The 18,080-nt window shown below is 42.7% G+C and overlaps 1 protein-coding gene across 2 annotated transcripts in view; it reads right to left on the bottom strand.

Annotated features, from left to right (window-relative positions):
* Window positions 1-18,080, bottom strand: part of LOC134205030 (ATP-binding cassette sub-family C member 12-like) — a 68,577-nt gene that overhangs the window by 39,422 nt on the left and 11,075 nt on the right. The window contains exon 1 of one of the 2 annotated variants that reach the window (XM_062679892.1): window positions 12,488-12,855. The exons of the other annotated variant lie outside the window; for it this stretch is intronic. Coding sequence (XP_062535876.1) covers window positions 12,488-12,528 — 41 coding nt within the window. The 5' untranslated portion in view covers window positions 12,529-12,855. Of the gene's footprint in view, window positions 1-12,487; window positions 12,856-18,080 lie in introns of those variants that run through there. 2 annotated transcript variants of the gene reach the window in all.

The raw sequence follows: 18,080 nt of genomic DNA, 5'->3' as shown, positions 1-18,080 counted from the left end.
GCCGGATCGGAAGCGAACACCATCTTTGCAGGGTTGCTGTCCGGCATTCTTGCAACATGCCCTGCCCATCGTACCCTTCCGGCTTTAGCTACCTTCTGGATACTGGGTTCGCCGTAGAGTTGGGCGAGCTCATGGTTCATTCTTCGCCGCCACACACCGTCTTCTTGCACACCGCCAAAGATGGTCCTAAGCACCCGTCTCTCGAATACTCCGAGTGCTTGCAAGTCCTCCTCGAGCATTGTCCATGTTTCATGTCCGTAGAGGACTACCGGTCTTATTAACGTCTTGTACATGACACATTTGGTGCGGTGGCGAATCTTTTTCGACCGCAGTTTCTTCTGAAGCCCGTAGTAGGCCCGACTTCCACAGATGATGCGCCTTCGTATTTCACGACTAACGTTGTTGTCAGCCGTTAGCAAGGATCCGAGGTAGACGAATTCCTCGACCACTTCGAAGGTATCCCCGTCTATCGTAACACTGCTTCCCAGGCGGACCCTGTCGCGCTCGGTTCCACCCACAAGCATGTACTTTGTCTTTGACGCATTCACCACCAGTCCAACTTTTGTTGCTTCACGTTTCAGGCGGGTGTACAGTTCTGCCACCTTTGCAAATGTTCGGCCGACAATGTCCATGTCATCCGCGAAGCAAATAAATTGACTGGATCTGTTGAAAATCGTACCCCGGCTGTTACACCCGGCTCTCCGCATGACACCTTCTAGCGCAATGTTGAACAACAGGCACGAAAGTCCATCACCTTGTCTTAGTCCCCGGCGCGATTCGAACGAACTGGAGTGTTCGCCCGAGATCTTCACACAGTTTTGCACACCATCCACCGTTGCTTTGATCAGTCTGGTGAGCTTTCCAGGAAGCTGTTCTCGTCCATAATTTTCCATAGCTCTACGCGGTCTATACTGTCGTATGCCGCCTTGAAATCAACGAACAGATGGTGCGTTGGGACCTGGTATTCACGGCATTTTTGAAGGATTTGCCGTACAGTAAAGATCTGGTCCGTTGTCGAGCGGCCGTCAACGAAGCCGGCTTGATAACTTCCCACGAACTCGTTCACTAATGGTGACAGACGACGGAAGATGATCTGGGATATCACTTTGTAGGCGGCATTAAGGATGGTGATCGCTCGAAAGTTCTCACACTCCAGTTTGTCGCCTTTCTTGTAGATGGGGCATATAACCCTTCCTTCCACTCCTCCGGTAGCTGTTCGTTTTCCCAGATTCTGACTATCAGTTTGTGCAGGCAAGTGGCCAGCTTTTCCGGGCCCATCTTGATGAGCTCAGCTCCGATACCATCCTTACCAGCTGCTTTATTGGTCTTTAGCTGTTGAATGGCATCCTTAACTTCCCTCAAGGTGGGGGCTGGTTGGCTTCCATCGTCCGCTGAACTGACGTAGTCATCTCCTCCGCTGCCTTGACTTTCATTGCCTGTACTCTCAGCGCCATTCAGATGTTCCTCGTAGTGCTGCTTCCACCTTTCGATCACCACACGTTCGTCCGTCAAGATGCTCCCATCCTTATCCCGGCACATTTCGGCTCGCGGCACGAAGCCTTTGCGGGATGCGTTGAGCTTCTGATAGAACTTGCGTGTATCTTGAGAACGGCACAGCTGTTCCATCTCCTCGCACTCCGCTTCTTCCAGGCGGCGTTTCTTCTCCTGAAAAAGGCGGGTCTGCTGTCTCCGCTTCCGTCTATAACGTTCCACGTTCTGCCGGGTACCTTGCTGCAGCGCGACCGCTCGCGCTGCGTCCTTCTCCTCCAGAATCTGTCTGCACTCTTCGTCGAACCAATCGTTCCGTCGACTTCGACCCATATACCCGACGTTGCTCTCCGCTGCGTCGTTAATGGCTGCTTTGACTGTATTCCAGCAGTCCTTAAGAGGGGCCCCATCGAGCTCACCCTCTTCCGGCAACGCTGCCTCGAGATGCTGCGCGTATGCAGTGGCGACTTCAGGTTGCTTCAGTCGCTCTAGGTCGTACCGCGGCGGTCGTCGGTACCGAACATTGTTGATGACGGATAGTTTTGGGCGCAGTTTAACCATCACCAGATAGTGGTCAGAGTCGATGTTAGCGCCACGATATGTCCTGACGTCGATAATGTCGGAGAAGTGCCGTCCATCAATCAGAACGTGGTCGATTTGTGATTCTGTCTGCAGTGGCGATCTCCAGGTGTACCGATACGGGAGGCTGTGTTGGAAATAGGTGCTGCGAATGGCCATATTCTTGGAGGCGGCGAAATCAATTAGTCGTAGGCCGTTTTCGTTCGTCAGCCGGTGAGCGCTGAATTTTCCAATAGTCGGTCTAAACTCCTCCTCTTGGCCAACCTGAGCGTTCAAATCTCCTATGATGATTTTGACGTCGTGGCTTGGGCAGCTGTCGTACTCACGTTCCAGCTGCGCGTAGAATGCGTCCTTATCATCATCAGTGCTTCCGGAGTGTGGGCTATGGACGTTGATTATGCTGAAGTTGAAGAACCGGCCTTTGATCCTCAACCTGCACATTCTCTCGTTGATCGGCCACCACCCGATCACGCGCCTTTGCATGTCGCCCATCACTATGAAAGCTGTTCCCAGCTCGTGTGTGTTGCCGCAGCTCTGGTAGATGGTATGATTACCTCTAAACGTTCGCACCATTGATCCCTTCCAACAAACCTCCTGCAGCGCTACGATGCCGAATCCACGGTCCTTGAGCACATCGGCGAGTATGCGTGTGCTCCCGATGAAGTTGAGAGATTTGCAGTTCCACGAACCGAGTTTCCAATCGCTAGTCCCTTTTCGTCGCAGTGGTCTTCGCCGATGGTTCCGGTCCGTACTCTCTTGTTGATTGTTCGTTGCTTATGATTTTTAAAGGCTGGCTTGCAGGGCCTGACACCAAACCCCCTGAATTTCCGGAGGACCATTCCTCCTTATTTCCGGTGGACCATGGTGCACAGTTTCACTTAGAGTCCCTCGCTGGCACTCGGACGATGATCAGCCGCCCCTAACATGGAGAACAGACGCTGTTGTGAGCCGATCCTGACATGGAGAACAGACGCTCAATAAGATTTGCACCTCCGGAGAGGAGCAAACCACCCCTTCCCTGTCAGCATACGACCATAGTTCCCACCGGGGTTGGTTACCCGATCTTCCCTAAGGTTGCTCGTATCCCGGCCAGCACCGCGGGGAGGTAGGGATAGGAGTTGCTGGGTAAGAGGCTAAGGACCGCGAGATGGGGTCTATTTTATTCCTTCAGGTACGCGAAGTACCAATGGTACGCTTTACCCAGCATTTGCCGTGCCAAAGATGCACAAGATCTTCATATCATCAATTCTACAATGAATGAATTAATAACCCAGAATAATCAGCAAGTTAATATAAATAACCGCATCAATGCAAGAATTTCGGAGCTGACCAGCAGCATTAACAAAATTATCAACAGCATGAAAGCGAACGAGCTAGCAAATGAGATCTCGGCTATCATTACAATAATAAATATTGATATCATCAACAAACTCCTAGAAGACATACAAGACGCCATCATCCTATCAAAAACAGCTACAATCGCCAACAGAGTACTTTCTATTCAAGAGATTTCGTTCATAAAATCGCTTCTACAAAATCAAGGAGTGAACATAGATGTTCCAGATGAGGCCCTACAACATGTCACCCCTAAGTTCGCCGCAACTCAACACACCCTCCTATACATCCTTCACGTGCCACAGTTAGATAACGTAACATCTTCTGTGATTCGAATTCACCCAATAGTACACAAGAACCAAATTATTTATGATTATCCGGAATATGTCGTGAAAAGTGAAAATTCTCTATATACCACAAGTGAACCCTTTGAATTTGTTCAAAAGGCGAAATACCTAAAGGAAATGCACGATACTTGTATCTATCCCCTAGTATTTGGGAAACAATCGATATGCAATTCCACGTTTTATAACAGGACATCTCAATTACTTGTAACGGAGAATACACTTTTGGTCCAGAATGCAAAAAACCACACTCTTAGTAGTAACTGTGGACCAGACGATCGTACATTAGAAGGAAATTTTCTAATATCATTTGGAAACTGCTCTATCACGTTCAACAACCATTCATTTCGGAACAACGAAATCATTCAGGAGGCTACTGTAATCTATGGAGCATTACACAACATAAAAACTAGCTGGAATTACCATCAACATTTGGATATATTCACACTCAGCAACGAAACTCTCGAGACCCGAGACAAGCTACAACACGTTTATTTGGAGCAATATAGCTTGAAATTAAAATTTTGGACTTTAACCGGAGGACTTTCCAGCATCTACATCATCATCTCAATCATAATTTTCATTATAGCCAAGACCAGATGTCGAGTTCAACTCAAAGGACCGAGACGATCCTCACTTGGGAGGGAGAAGTTATCGAACACCCATCGAACCACGATAATCCTTCCACCGAGCTACTACGCAATAAGCTGCAAATTATACAACAACAACAACAACAAATAGCCCTTGCACTGGGCACCGTCAATGCATTGCCGTCAGCCGCCGATACCAACAGCAACATCAACAACAACACATGTGCACCTTAACCGACGTTAACCCGACACCATCGTTTCCCATATCAGCAGTCCAGAAGTAGGATGCCCAATCAGCAGGAATCACGACGTTGACGACAGCTAGGGCAATAAATTATTAATCAGCAGAAATAGGGTACTCGTAAGTTCCAATGTACAATAAATTTCATTCTGTTCGTAATCGTTGGTCCGTGAAGTTCTGTTTTTCGAACTCCTTTAATAGTTTAATTTTTTAAAAAGCCTTTTGGCTAGATAGATAATATAACTTATATGCTACATAATGTGTTGCATTGTGAGAATTAATAATCAAAAAATTCAAATCAACTTCATTTAATTTTTTTTCCGTTAGAATATTTTGAAAAAACCCTTATTTGAAAGTTTGGAATGTAACCTAACTTTTAGTGAAAAAAAATCCGAGATGTATTGCAGTTACATAATATTCCGCTTCGGTCACGGCGTTTGAGGGTCATGGGTGCGAGTCCCATCGAAGGAAAGTGGTTGTGTTTTGTCACTTTGATAATAATTTTGACAAGGGTGATTATCCTTCTTCTTCTTCATATTGGCATTACATCCCCCAAATTTGCACCGAAAAATCATATTAATATCAAAATATGCTAACACAATGGCGCATGATATTTATCACTTCTAGACCAACATTTGAAAAGGGCGTAACAGCCAAAATTTATTCCTTCTGATTCTTCGTCTACATATATAGCTATATATGTGGTCAAAAAATCAGAAGGAATAAATTTTGGCTGTTACGCCCTTTTCAAATGTTGGTATAGACTTCTTACAAATAGAATAAGTTGATCTCCTCATGATATTTTAGTGCACACTTGTGATATTGTCGTCTGATCTTTTATCTCTCATATCAATCATGTCCATATCTCATTTTGCTATCTAATCAACATTTGATATTATTGAGCTATTTTCGTCTACTCAGGTTTCACGATCAAAATATCACAAGGCAGTCAATACGCCGCTTGGTGCGTTTTGGCAGCACCCCGACCAAATAACAAACCAGAAGTAGGTTGTTCTTAGCCAGTCAGTGATGGGAAATTTCATTCAGATGTCATTGGACTTATTTGCTAATGACTTTATTCCCAAGTTATTTTGAGCTATAAATACAACTACTTGGCTATTGTAGACAAAATGCAAAACGCAATGAAAACACATTTGCGGGATTTAACAGATGGACCAAATCTTATGAGGAAACCTCGTCATATATAGCAATGGACAACACATTGGACGTTCCTCTTGGGCACAGAGAGAACGTCAGTTATTTTAATTAGTTTAGTGTGTGACTAATTTTTTATTTTGTATATTTATAAAACTTTTTATGTAATAATTGTTGAATTACCATTAAATATTTTAAAGTGAAATCAGCACCTACCTGAAACCTGGATACCAGGTTGGCTGCAGCATCGATACACCTATGTCTGGCGTATTGTAGAGCTCCATAATTGTCAGTCTTGGGCGATGTTCCTCCAGTTCCCCGAACGTTTAAGGTCCACAGGTCCGATTCCACCGTGCGCAGCCAGCGTGTTCGTGGCATGCCACGAAATCGCCGGCCTCTATCCGGTTCTCTATTGAAAATTGTTTTCGCTATTCTTTATTCCGACATTCGCACTAAGTGACCAGCCCACTGAAGTATGCCGTATGTTATACGATTCACAATATTTTCTTCTTTGTATACTTGATACGGCTCATGATTCATGCGTCTGCGGCACACACCATTTTTCTAGTTTCCCTCCGAGTATTGTATGCAGCACTTTTAGCTCGAAAACCCCGAAGGCTCTCCGGTCCGCCTCTTCTAACGTCCATGCTTCATGTCTATAAAGGGCCACTGGTAGAATCAGAGTTTTATATAGAGCAAATTTCGTTTCCGTCTGCATGTTGCGGGACCTAAGCTGGTTACGTAATCCGTAGCACGCCCTATCGCAGCAGCAATACGTCTTTTCACATCACGGGAAACGTCATCGTCACATGGTTCAAGCGTTCCAAGGTAAGCAAATTCTTCAACGACTTCGCTTGGCGGAGAATGACGCGCGAATAATTCCGGTAGTTATGTCTGCAACCGGAATCGTCCCGAAATCTCTTTTGAGATCTTTAGGAGAGCTGGAACTATCTCAAAACCTTTTTCTTCTTCATTGGCTCTACATTCCAACTGGAACTTGGTCTGCTTTTCAACTTTGTATTCTATTAGCATTTCCTAAGTGATCAATTGAAAGCTGTTCTATGCCCGCCATTGCATGAGTATGTATCTTGTATGACAAGTACAATGGATTGGATACACTATGCCCAGGGGGGCAGCAGGGACTTTGTCCAAGGGCTTGACGACCCCTCCCCATGGCCACTGCGAGTTAGACCGGGACCATCGTCCCTAACCCCTAATCCCAAGGCGTCAAGCGACCCGTGCCGAGGGGATGCATGGCCAGGGGGGCGAAATAATAAGCTAGGCCTTTAACGGAGCCTGTGGGGTACCTTGGCACCCTCCACAGTATATGTCCCCTACCGCGTTATGCTGGGCTCTGGCGTGGTGGACCTCTTTTCCTGAGCAACTCGTGGGACCAAAATGGAAAACCAAGTCAATTCTTCAATAAGTGGTAGTAGTGTAGGCGACAACCCCTTCGCAAGAGGTGGGTTGTTCAGGTCTCCGCCTAGGAGGCCAGAGGCAATAGTCGGCAGCTCAGTGCGCAGCGCCAGCGTGGGTCACTCAACCTTCCTCTCGGCTAAAAAACGCCGGTAGGGGTTATTGACGGCCAATGGCTTGTGGAGGCGATGAACCGCAAACGCGATGGGCTTTCGGCCTTCGAGGTGGCGACGGAACAGCTGGACGCCATAATCGACTTTGCGTCATCGAAGCATAATATCAGCAAGGACCTCAAGAGGAGCTTGCAGAAACTTCGAAAGTCAACACAAAAGTTCGGAATAAAAAGTGGAACGAAACCTATTTTTAATCATCTTTGAGATGCATTGATGAAATTTTGGCGAAACATTTTGCTTGTCGTAAGACGAGTTTATACAATCCCATTGAATTCCACCACTTAATTGTATCTTGACAGATACGTATTTCGACCTCAACAGTAAGGCCGTCTTCAGTGTCTCGTATTTGACTCGACTTGGTCGAGTCGAGTAGAGTCAAGTACGAGACACTGAAGACGGCCTTACTGTTGAGGTCGAAATACGTATCTGTCAAGATACAATTAAGTGGTGGAATTCAATGGAATTGTATAAACTCGTCTTATGACAAGTAAAGACATTCCACTAAAAAGCTCAAAATAATTTTCTTATCGAAACATTTTGTTTTATTTTTAAAAATCAAAATGTTTACTCAAGTGCATGGTATGCATCGGCCAACAGTTTAGGTTCACTCACTATAGGGTGAAGCGATCATAAGTTTGGGTTCACTCTCAGCATTATTATTAATTTTTCATACTAAGGCCGAAGTGGCCTGTGCGGTATATAAGAGTCTTCTCCATTCGGCTCGGTCCACTCGGCTACACGTCGCCCACCACGCAGTCTACGGAGGGTCCGCAAGTCATCTTCCATCTGATTGATCCACCTTGCCCGCTGCGCACCTCGCCTTCTTATGCCCGTCGGTTCGTTGTCGAGAACCATTTTCACCAGGTCCGACATTCTGACTTCGTGCCCGGCTCACCGCAGTCGTCCGATTTTCGCGGTGGATGGTTCTTCCAGCAGCTCATGCAACTCGTGATTCATTCGCCTCCTCCACGTACCGTCCGCCATCTGCACCCCACCATAGATGGTACGCAGCACTTTCCTTTCAAAAACTCCAAGTGCGCGTTGGTCGTCCACGAGCATCGTCCAGGTCTCGTGTCCGTAGAGAACTACCCGACTAGAAGGTCATATCAAAATTATATCAACCTATGTTATTATGTTATACTAAATTTTTATAACAAAATTTGTTAGAAACGTGGTGCAGGATGTTGTTAAAATATCTAAATTTCTATAAAAAAATCACACTACTGGAAACAAAAAACTATCAAATTTTGTTACAATTTTATCATAAAAATAACATATTTTGTTAGAAATTTATAACAGATTCAGATACAAAATATGTTGTTTCTGTGCAGTTGCAATTTTTTACAGTTCGTGATAGGTCTCCAGATTGTGATCAACAATACGAAACTTTTGTTTTTGTCTGAACAAGAATATTTTTCAAGAACATGAAACTAACAACATTACAAATAAGGCAGCCTTTGCAAATTATATCAGCGTTGTGATATCTATATAGCTGGAAGACTTTGCTACATCTATTTTAATTGCCTACTGTTGGGCAATTCGGTGTTAAGCATTTTTTAAATCATATTATGATAAAATCCTGTTACAACATTTCAAAGATAATGGCTACTAAGAACAAAATTGTATCAAAATAAGTTATAAATATCACAATATGTTCATTTTTTGTTATGCTCTTCTAGTCGGGTACCGGTCTAATGAGCGTTTTGTAGATTGTCAGTTTGGTACGGCGGCGAACTCTATTCGATCAGAGCGTCTTGCGGAGTCCTAAGTACGTACGATTTCCAGCCACTTTGCGTCTCCGAATTTCTCTGCTGGTATCATTTTCGGCAGTCACCAGTGAGCCCAAGTACACAAATTCTTCTACCACCTCGATTTCGTCACCACCGATGCAAACTCGCGGTGGGTGGCTCACATTGTCTTCTCTTGAACCTCTTCCTATCATGTACTTCGTCTTCGATGTGTTGATGACTCCGTTTAGCTTCTCTCTTCAGTCTGATGTAGGCTTCCTCCATCTTCTCAAAGTTACGTGCCATAGTATCTATGTCGTCGGCGAAGCCAAATAGCTGGACGGACTTATTGAAAATTTTACCACTCGTGTTAATCCTTGCTCTACGTATTACCCCTTCCAAAGCGATGATGAACAGCAGACACGAAAGACCATCACCTGGCCGTAACCCTCTGCGGGTTTCGAAGGGACTCGAGAATGCCCCTGAAACTCGAACTATGCACATCACCCGATTCATCGTCGCTTTGATCAACCGTGTCAGTTTATCCGGAAATCCGTGTTCGTGCATTAGCTGCCATAGCTGGTTCCGATCGATTGTATCATATGCGGCTTTGAAATCGATGAATAGCTGATTCGCGTAGTATTCGCGGCATTTCTGCAGTACTTGGCGAATGGCGAACACCTGGTCCGTGGGGTAGCGTTCGCCCATAAAACCCGCCTGGTACTTCCCCACGAACTCCCTTGCAATTGGTGTTAGTCGACGGCATAAAATTTGGGAGAGTACCTTGTAGGCGGCGTTCAGCAATGTGATTGCGCGGTAGTTGCTACAATCCAGCTTATTGCCCTTTTTGTAGATGGGACACACGACACCTTCCATCCACTCCTGCGGCAAAACTTCCTCCTCCCAAAACTTGGTAATGACCCAGTGTAGCGCTCTAGCTAGTGCCTCACCGTGTTTAAATAGCTCTCCTGGTAGTTAGTCAACCCCATGGGCTTTGTTGTTCTTCAGCCGGCCAATCTCCTCCTGGATTTCCTGAAGATCCGGAGCCGGTAAAATTATGTCCTGCGCGCGTTCTCCCACCCGAGTAGCACAATCTAGACCACTTTGGTTGCAACAACTCATATATGATCGGATTTCGTCGTACATAAGTGACAGCAACTCCTTTATGATAAGTGTGCTGCTTGGGCAGGTCCATCACCATACCGCCATCTTCGTCTGCCACATCGCCATTCAAGTGTTCTTCGTAGTGCTGTCGCCACCTTTGGATCACCTCACGTTCGTTCGTAAGAAGGTTCACGTTTATGTCCTTACACGTATCAGGCTGTGGCACGTGGCCCTTTCGTGAACGGTTAAACTTCTCATAGAACTTTCGTGTGTTATTAGCGCGGTACAGTTGCTCCGTCTCTTCACGGTCTCGATCTTCCTGCTGGCGCTTTTTCCTCCGGAAAACTGAGTTTTGTCTGTTCCGCGCCCGTTTATATCTCAGCATATGCAGCCCTCTTTAGCCGTGCGGTAAAACGCATAAGCAAGACCATGCTGAGGGTGGCTGGGTTCGATTCCCGGTGCCGGTCTAGACAATTGGAATGGAAATTGTCTCGACTTCCCTGGGCATAAAAGTATCATCGTGTTATCCTCATGATATACGAGTGCAAAAATGGTAACCTGGCTTAGAAACCTCGCAGTTAATAATAAAATTGCACGCGGCGTACCCATTTGAGAACATTACGAAAGCCGCGCAGTGTATCATATCCAGAAAATCTGACAATAACTTATACTATATCATATAAAAATTTCAATCATTCAATCAATTTCGGTTACTGCAACTAGCGCTACAATGAATTATTGGGAGTCTTATAGACAAACTTTCGCACTAAAAGTCCAGCATACAACACATTTTGAAATTTAGCTTCTGGAATTAGTTATAGACAAACTACTAGGGGAAAAGTGGGTAAAACCGACACCTTAAGCAACTTTACAGTTCCCCAATCTATGAAGCAATATTCCGGTCTAGAAATTTCATACAAGCATACTTTGGCTCTTCATGCATCAGTCCATGAGGTCTCAGGACAATATTTTTTGATAGAATTTGATTTATGATGAAAACGCGAACAGTCCATCTTCCAGCCCAAACCGCTGGGGTGCGGGTAAGATCGACACCACATGAGGGTAAAACCGACACATCAAGTCGTTATGGAATCGAACATCAGAACAACTCTAAATGATGTTACAACATAATTAAAAAATTTTAACAACATTCATTTTGATATTTGTGTATGAAATTCATGTTTAGGGGTCACTCATAAACGATGGTTGAACAATATTTTATATATTTAAAATCATCACCACATATCATATTTTATTTAGTTTCTTTAGTGGCTCGGGTGAAAAATATATAGAGTATAAGAATATTAGTAACAAATTTACTAAATACTGTAAATATTGACCTACATTTAAATTTCACTTATTTTAAAAAGTTGTTTATAACGACGATTTAAAATAAATGCGTATGGTGCAGTTATGACAAGAAATGAAAATAACTAGTTCCGTAGGTGACAAGCTACATGTTTACATGGGTGAAAATGGATCACGAAAGAACAATACTAGAGAACGGATTGAATATATCTAAGAGCAAAGTAAACCTAAAAATACGGTTGAGCGCTATTGTTATTCGACCTGCAGGTTTTCTTTGATGACTCAATATTACCCCGCAGACCTATTGTCACGCAAAATAATGATATGGTATGTCATCAGTCTATGATTAACTTATATTCCCCGGCGCCTCGTTTTTCAATAATTGAATTATATTATGCGAATGATGAGACTAATAAAACAGAGGTATTTCGTGATTCGATGGCAGGTGTCGAATTTCCCCCTACTAATAACATAATATGATGAGATACATGCTGATGTTTATAATAAGAAAAGTTAACTATTTTTCCACAACATACATAAAATGATGTTCAATTATGGATCAGAGATGGATTAAATACTGAAAATCAACAAATTATTGTCGAAAAAGCTTATACACCGATGCCAAAATTTTACATAACTCATGTCCTCAATGGTGATCAATGCTAATTGTTTGTTTATTATGACTCTTACACGCCTCCGCCAGTTACAAAATGACTAGAAATACAAGAAGTCAAACGTTTATTCAAAGTGTGTCTAAATTCTGTCCGATAATCACTTGAAATCAGAGATTTGAAGTGGTGTCGGTTTTACCCGCAGTGTCGGTTTTACCCGCAGTGTCGGTTTTACCCATAATTCCCCTAAATGATCAAACTCAGATTACTAAACGATCTAAAACATCCTTGAACCAAACATATAGCTATTACGTATACTTAGTGTAAAATAAAAACAAAAATATATAATAATTAGAACTGAATCAGTACAATGAATAAATTAGTCATAATATAATATCAAGCTAAGTATCACACACCTTTGAAACTTGTAGGCACTATTTCTATCAGTTGCATCCATACTGTTGTTTCCTCCACAATTTTAACCGTCGCGGAGGCTTATGACATCACACACTCTTATCTAGCGCGTAAATTCACTTCGTCAATAGCAGATGCTATGGCTACACACACTATCAGTTATGACTCATGTACTTAATATAAATCGTCCTTTGGCAGACGTCTTCAATCGATGTGAACTAGGCGATGGTCAACTCGATACTATGCGAAAATCACCCGTTATTATTCGAACGAACACATCATGACACCGTATATCGGTTTCCCTTCTACCGAGGAGGACACCCTTAGACGTCGCCGTAGACGATAAGCGGACACACGTCCATTCATTCCCGGGCTGTGCACCGATAGCAAACACAACCACTTAGGTACTGATAACTGATAAGGATTTGTCCCGAAACGTGTGTACTGAGTACCGTTATCCGGAGGCAGATTTACCACATCAGCGATACTCTCAAATAAATGTGCAGGTATGAACAGTAAAAATCAATCATATTATGATGACCAGGGTTTCGCACCTGTGGTAAAAGTTCAAAATTTTAATGAGCAATTGAAATCACCAGTTTCGGGATTTGAACCTTCCCTCTCCCACCCACGGTGTCTGTAGAGCACCATCAGATTTTGCACCTTCCAACCTTCGTCGATTTATTTCAACGACATTAAGCAATATTTGGCTCATCTTTATGGTTCCATTAGACTGCAAATATAATCAATTTTAAATACAAATAGTTAAACTATTGAAAACAATCAAGTAACTATTGATTTACATTCAAAAAACCTTTTTTCCGTTTTCCACTAATTTTAGCTATGCCAAACTTAACTTTTGTTCTAGCATTTTTCTCAAAGGTGATTCCTTCCCATTGAAATGTTTGAAAAAAGGCATGGGCGGGAAAGGGAAGGGTTAACAAAAACTTTTTATAGAAAACCTTACTGTTGAGTTCGAAAGACATGTAGGAGTATTGCGCGACTTGTATAATGCAGGCACTTTAGTTTCACCATTTCAGATCTGATTTTTTTTAACAATACGTGGAACATATTTATTTGATCAATTTGCTCCATACTACGGTAATTCTATCAAATAACTCATTCACTATATTATTGGCAGATGCGTCGATCGTGGTGCACCGTGTTTTTATCGCATATTATTTACGATAGGTAACGGAGGTATTTTGATTCACTGATTACAATTCGGCTAGTTCAGACCATGAGCTTTGTTTTGCACCTTTCAAAGATAGATTATTGTAGAATAAATATGATAAAGTAAATCGATACGTGCTGCACATAAATTTTCACAGTATTATTTAAATTATGAATTGCAAGATATAGATATAGCAAAAATTCCTATATACAGAAACCCATTTTCAATCGTAACGCTGGGTAGGCAGATCTACCACACTGTACTACGCCAAGATGCTTGACTGAGTTTTAAATCTCCTCCTTTCAGTTTTAAAGTAGGAAAAGAATAAAAAAAATTTCCTTGTAAACGGCACTAATGGGGCCTTTGAAGAATTTTTGTTTAATCCTTCTTTTTCAAACCATAATGTGATGAAATTTAGGGCAATTTGCATTCGATTATAAATAACACAGTCATATTTTCCTCTGATCAATACAACTACAGTCCCATCCCGATTTTGGCAACACCCGTTTTTGTCTACCCCCGATTTCGGCAACACCCGTTTTTGGCAACATTTTCTTCCCGATTTTGGCAACAACCTCGAAAATAATTTTTTATTACTTTTTAGAGCTAAAACCTTTTTATTTATATGTAATAGTATAAACAATACCAAAAGTGAATGTGATTAAGGTTTACATGCGTATTATGGGCTTTGTACAAATAGTAGGCACTTTCACTGAAATAATGAACCAGCACTCGTAACACCGCTCATTGCAAACAATTTCTATTGAAACTTTTCTGCTCTCTTTATTCACGTTTTCCATGTCCCCTTCACATTACCCTAATCTAACCAGCCCACCGTAGAATGTCGTATTTTTTGGCATCTCACTGATTTTGTCGTCGATAAGCTGACTAACACCGTTGTACATAGTACAACACCTATTAAGCGAAGCCCACTGTTTATATCGGGTATACCCCGTTAGGCATAAGTACGTTAGGCATAAGGACGTTAGGCATAAGGACGTTAGGCATAAGTACGTTAGGCATAATGGACGTTAGGCATAACGGACGTTAGGCATAAAATGACCCAAAGAACAGCCTATTACATAAAAAAGGCAGAATTATGCCAAACGTCCATTATGCCTAACGTACATTATGCCTAACGTCGCGGACCTGTTTACATCACAATGCAAACGGTACTACATGAGTGATCCAGGAGCAAGCACGCCCCAGTAGGTTTAATTGCTAGTGATTAGCACATTCGATTTTCTAAATGCGCTATACTGCCATCATACGCATATTTGTCCCATGTTTGCTGGGATTTCCTATGTACATGGGACAGTTATGCGTATAACGGCAGTATATAGCCATCAAGTCGTTTTGCTCATTATGCGCCTCTTTTCTGGTAACAGCCGAGAAACTGTCATTTTATCATGTTACCCGTCTTTCTGCTACATTCCCGTATAGATAATAAGCAATCATTATATTTCAAAGAGTCTTATTGTTTATAATTGATGCAAATTTGTCTGAAGAATAATATCAGAACACTGTTGGCTTTTCCATTTTCCTGATGTGTCAATTGCATAACGAGCCTTTTGATTCCAGCATGTTTTGCAACAGTTCAACAGTAATGGTAAGAGTTTGGTAACATGTAATCGCACTCAAGCAAGCATTAAAAAAATCAGATCATGAGAAAAAAAAATCGGGTTAATCTAAGCCAACTTGATGCTCTTCCGCGGGGCAAGTTATGAGCTTCCTAAGATCTTTGAAATTGGACGTTCGATGATTTACCGTTTAATGATCTTTAACGCTCACCAATGGAAGCCTATTGAGTGAAGCAAATCACTTGGTAACACAACGATGAGCGTCGTTACGATGTGCTGATAGAAGGAGCCATTCAAGCATTCAAAAAATGAAGACCTCTATGAGTCTGGAACTCTAGCACACTAAATGGGAGGCGTTGATACTTTCTCTCGCCTATCTTATCACCTAGAAAGAAGAGCGAGGTACTAATACGAAAATCGTTGCTTACATGGATACCTCACCACGGCTTGGCTTGTTGGACGGTGTTGCTCATTGTTTATCACAGCAACGATCGCTCCTACTCGTTGTTTGGCATCCATCTGAGCGAGGCAGTTCATTCATTGGATATGGATGCTACGATTGCAATAGAGCAATGCTCACTTACACTTTCAATGCCTGCTCTCGAGTGTCCTGTTTGTGATGGCGAAGTATCAGAATTGGAGAACCTCCTGTGAAATTCCCATGAGATCGCTGGTGTAATCGCTTCGATAGGCGAGTGATGCGTCACATGTGGTTTTATAATTATTTATTCAGTCTAAGGCCGGAGGGGCCTCTGCGGTACATAACAGTCGTCTCCGTCCATTGCTGTACTTCACCAGTCACGCAGTCTACGGACGGTCCGTTAATCGTCTTCCAAATGATCGATCCACCTTGATCGCTGCACACCTCCCCTTCTTGTGCCTGTCGGATCGTTGTAGAGAACCATTTGTACTCCAAATGCGCGTTGGTCCTCCACAAGCATTGTCCAGATCTCGTGTCCAAGGAGGACTACCGCCACCGGATTAATGAGGGAGTCTGTTCGGTACGGCGGCAAACTCTATTAGATCGGAGTGTTTTTTGGAGTCCAAAGTACGTACGCTTTCCTGCCACGTTGCGTCTCCGAATTTGTCTGCTGGTATCGTTATCGGAGGTCAACCCAAGTAGCACACTTGTCATAAAAGAGTAACTGTGATTTATGTATGCCCAAATACAGTCATATATGAGTTGCTGCAACCAAATCGGCCCAAATTGTGCTACTCGGGAAGTGAGCCCAAATACACGAATTCTTTAACCAGCTTGATTTTGTCGCCATTGATACAAGCTCGGTGAATGGCCGTTGTCTTCTCTTGAGCCTACTTCATCTTCAACGTGTTAATGACTACCCAACAAGCAATTTAAGATGATCAAGCTAGTTTTTTAGCTGAAGAAGCTTATTTGCCACGAAATAAGCTCTTCTTCAGCTTCCAATGTTTGTTGGGTAATCCGATCTGCTCTGCTTCCCTCTTCAGTAGGATTCTTCCATCTTTTCAAATTTATAATAATGAAAGTAGTGCATGTAGAACTGGCGTGCGATAACCTGTAGCGAGCATCAGTTTGTCCGTAGGTTGACTGCTGTTGAGTGTCAGAGGTGGCATGCCGCAAATGGTCTTCCAGCTTCCACTTGGCCATACTGTCACTTGTAGTGCGAGGTGCACATTGTGCTCATGGATCTTTCATTGCCGCCTGAAATATTCCTGGTTTGAGTGCTAGGAGACCGACTAGTGCAAAAGGATTTGGTTTTAGTGAGTCGAGTGTAGTTAACCCATACTCACACTACATTGGATACGCTTGACCAATGTGCAGAATGCAGATTTCCGTTGCCGTTTTCTAAAACAATGGAACGTCTTATGCCTTGCGTTCATTTTTTCCATAATGTCTTACTCTTAATCACACCGAACACGAGAAAGTTTGCCTCCATCAAAATCCATTATATAAGAATTCAAAATTTGTAGCACATTTAGACATCTTGTGAATTATGATAAAACAAGCATTTTTTTTGGACTAAAATTTATATGAGATGTCAGATTGAAGTCTGCACTTCGATGGACTACAATAGAAACGTTTTTTCTCACCACAAATTTTTATAAGGACGTGGCCGACGCTATTGCTAATTTCAAATATTTTTTTTTATAAAATTTGTAATATGAAATTGGCTTATTAGTTACATTATAGTTTAATTACCATTCTTGATCAGTACATTCAAAGTTAATTGCCTATATGCCGGGTATTAAGCCACCCGGAGTGGAAATTAATTACTATGTCTGAAACTTGATTATGCATATGTACAACATGGGATAGTAGGAGCCGAACAATACTAAATACTCATCCTACTTGGTTGACATGTGTACAAAAATACATTTGAGAGAGTTAGTTCTGAAAATGTATTGCGAGAGATCGGCTGGTACCTGGTGCTGGGAATTTGGTTTCATCAGTCCCGCTAAGCTGCGGTGGACGACGGAGGTCCTTCGTAGCTTAGTAGGGAAAGCACCTGTCATGCGGACTGGGGTCGTGGGATCAAACCCCACCGAAGGGGCGGTTACCGTCCAATACCTTTTCCGAACTAAATCTATCACATGTTGTACATATGCATAATCAAGTCTCAGACATAGTAACCATTCTTGAGTTTGTTTCAATTTTGTTTGAACTACAATCTCCGAGCTATGAATAATATAGCAAAAATGTCAACTATGATGCACGTGCATCATTCAAACACACTCCACATACTTTGTAGTACATATTCAAAATATTTAGCTTCAATCACGCAAACAAAAAAAAATTGAAATTTTGTATGAAATTTTTTTCTTGTTTTTGGCAACATCCCCATTTTGGCAACATTAAAATCC

This window comes from Armigeres subalbatus, chromosome 1 (assembly GCF_024139115.2).
Source record: "Armigeres subalbatus isolate Guangzhou_Male chromosome 1, GZ_Asu_2, whole genome shotgun sequence".
Classification (NCBI taxonomy): domain Eukaryota; kingdom Metazoa; phylum Arthropoda; class Insecta; order Diptera; family Culicidae; genus Armigeres; species Armigeres subalbatus.
The sequence above is the reverse complement of the archived record's forward strand: the minus strand, read 5'-3'. Positions and strand labels throughout refer to the sequence as shown.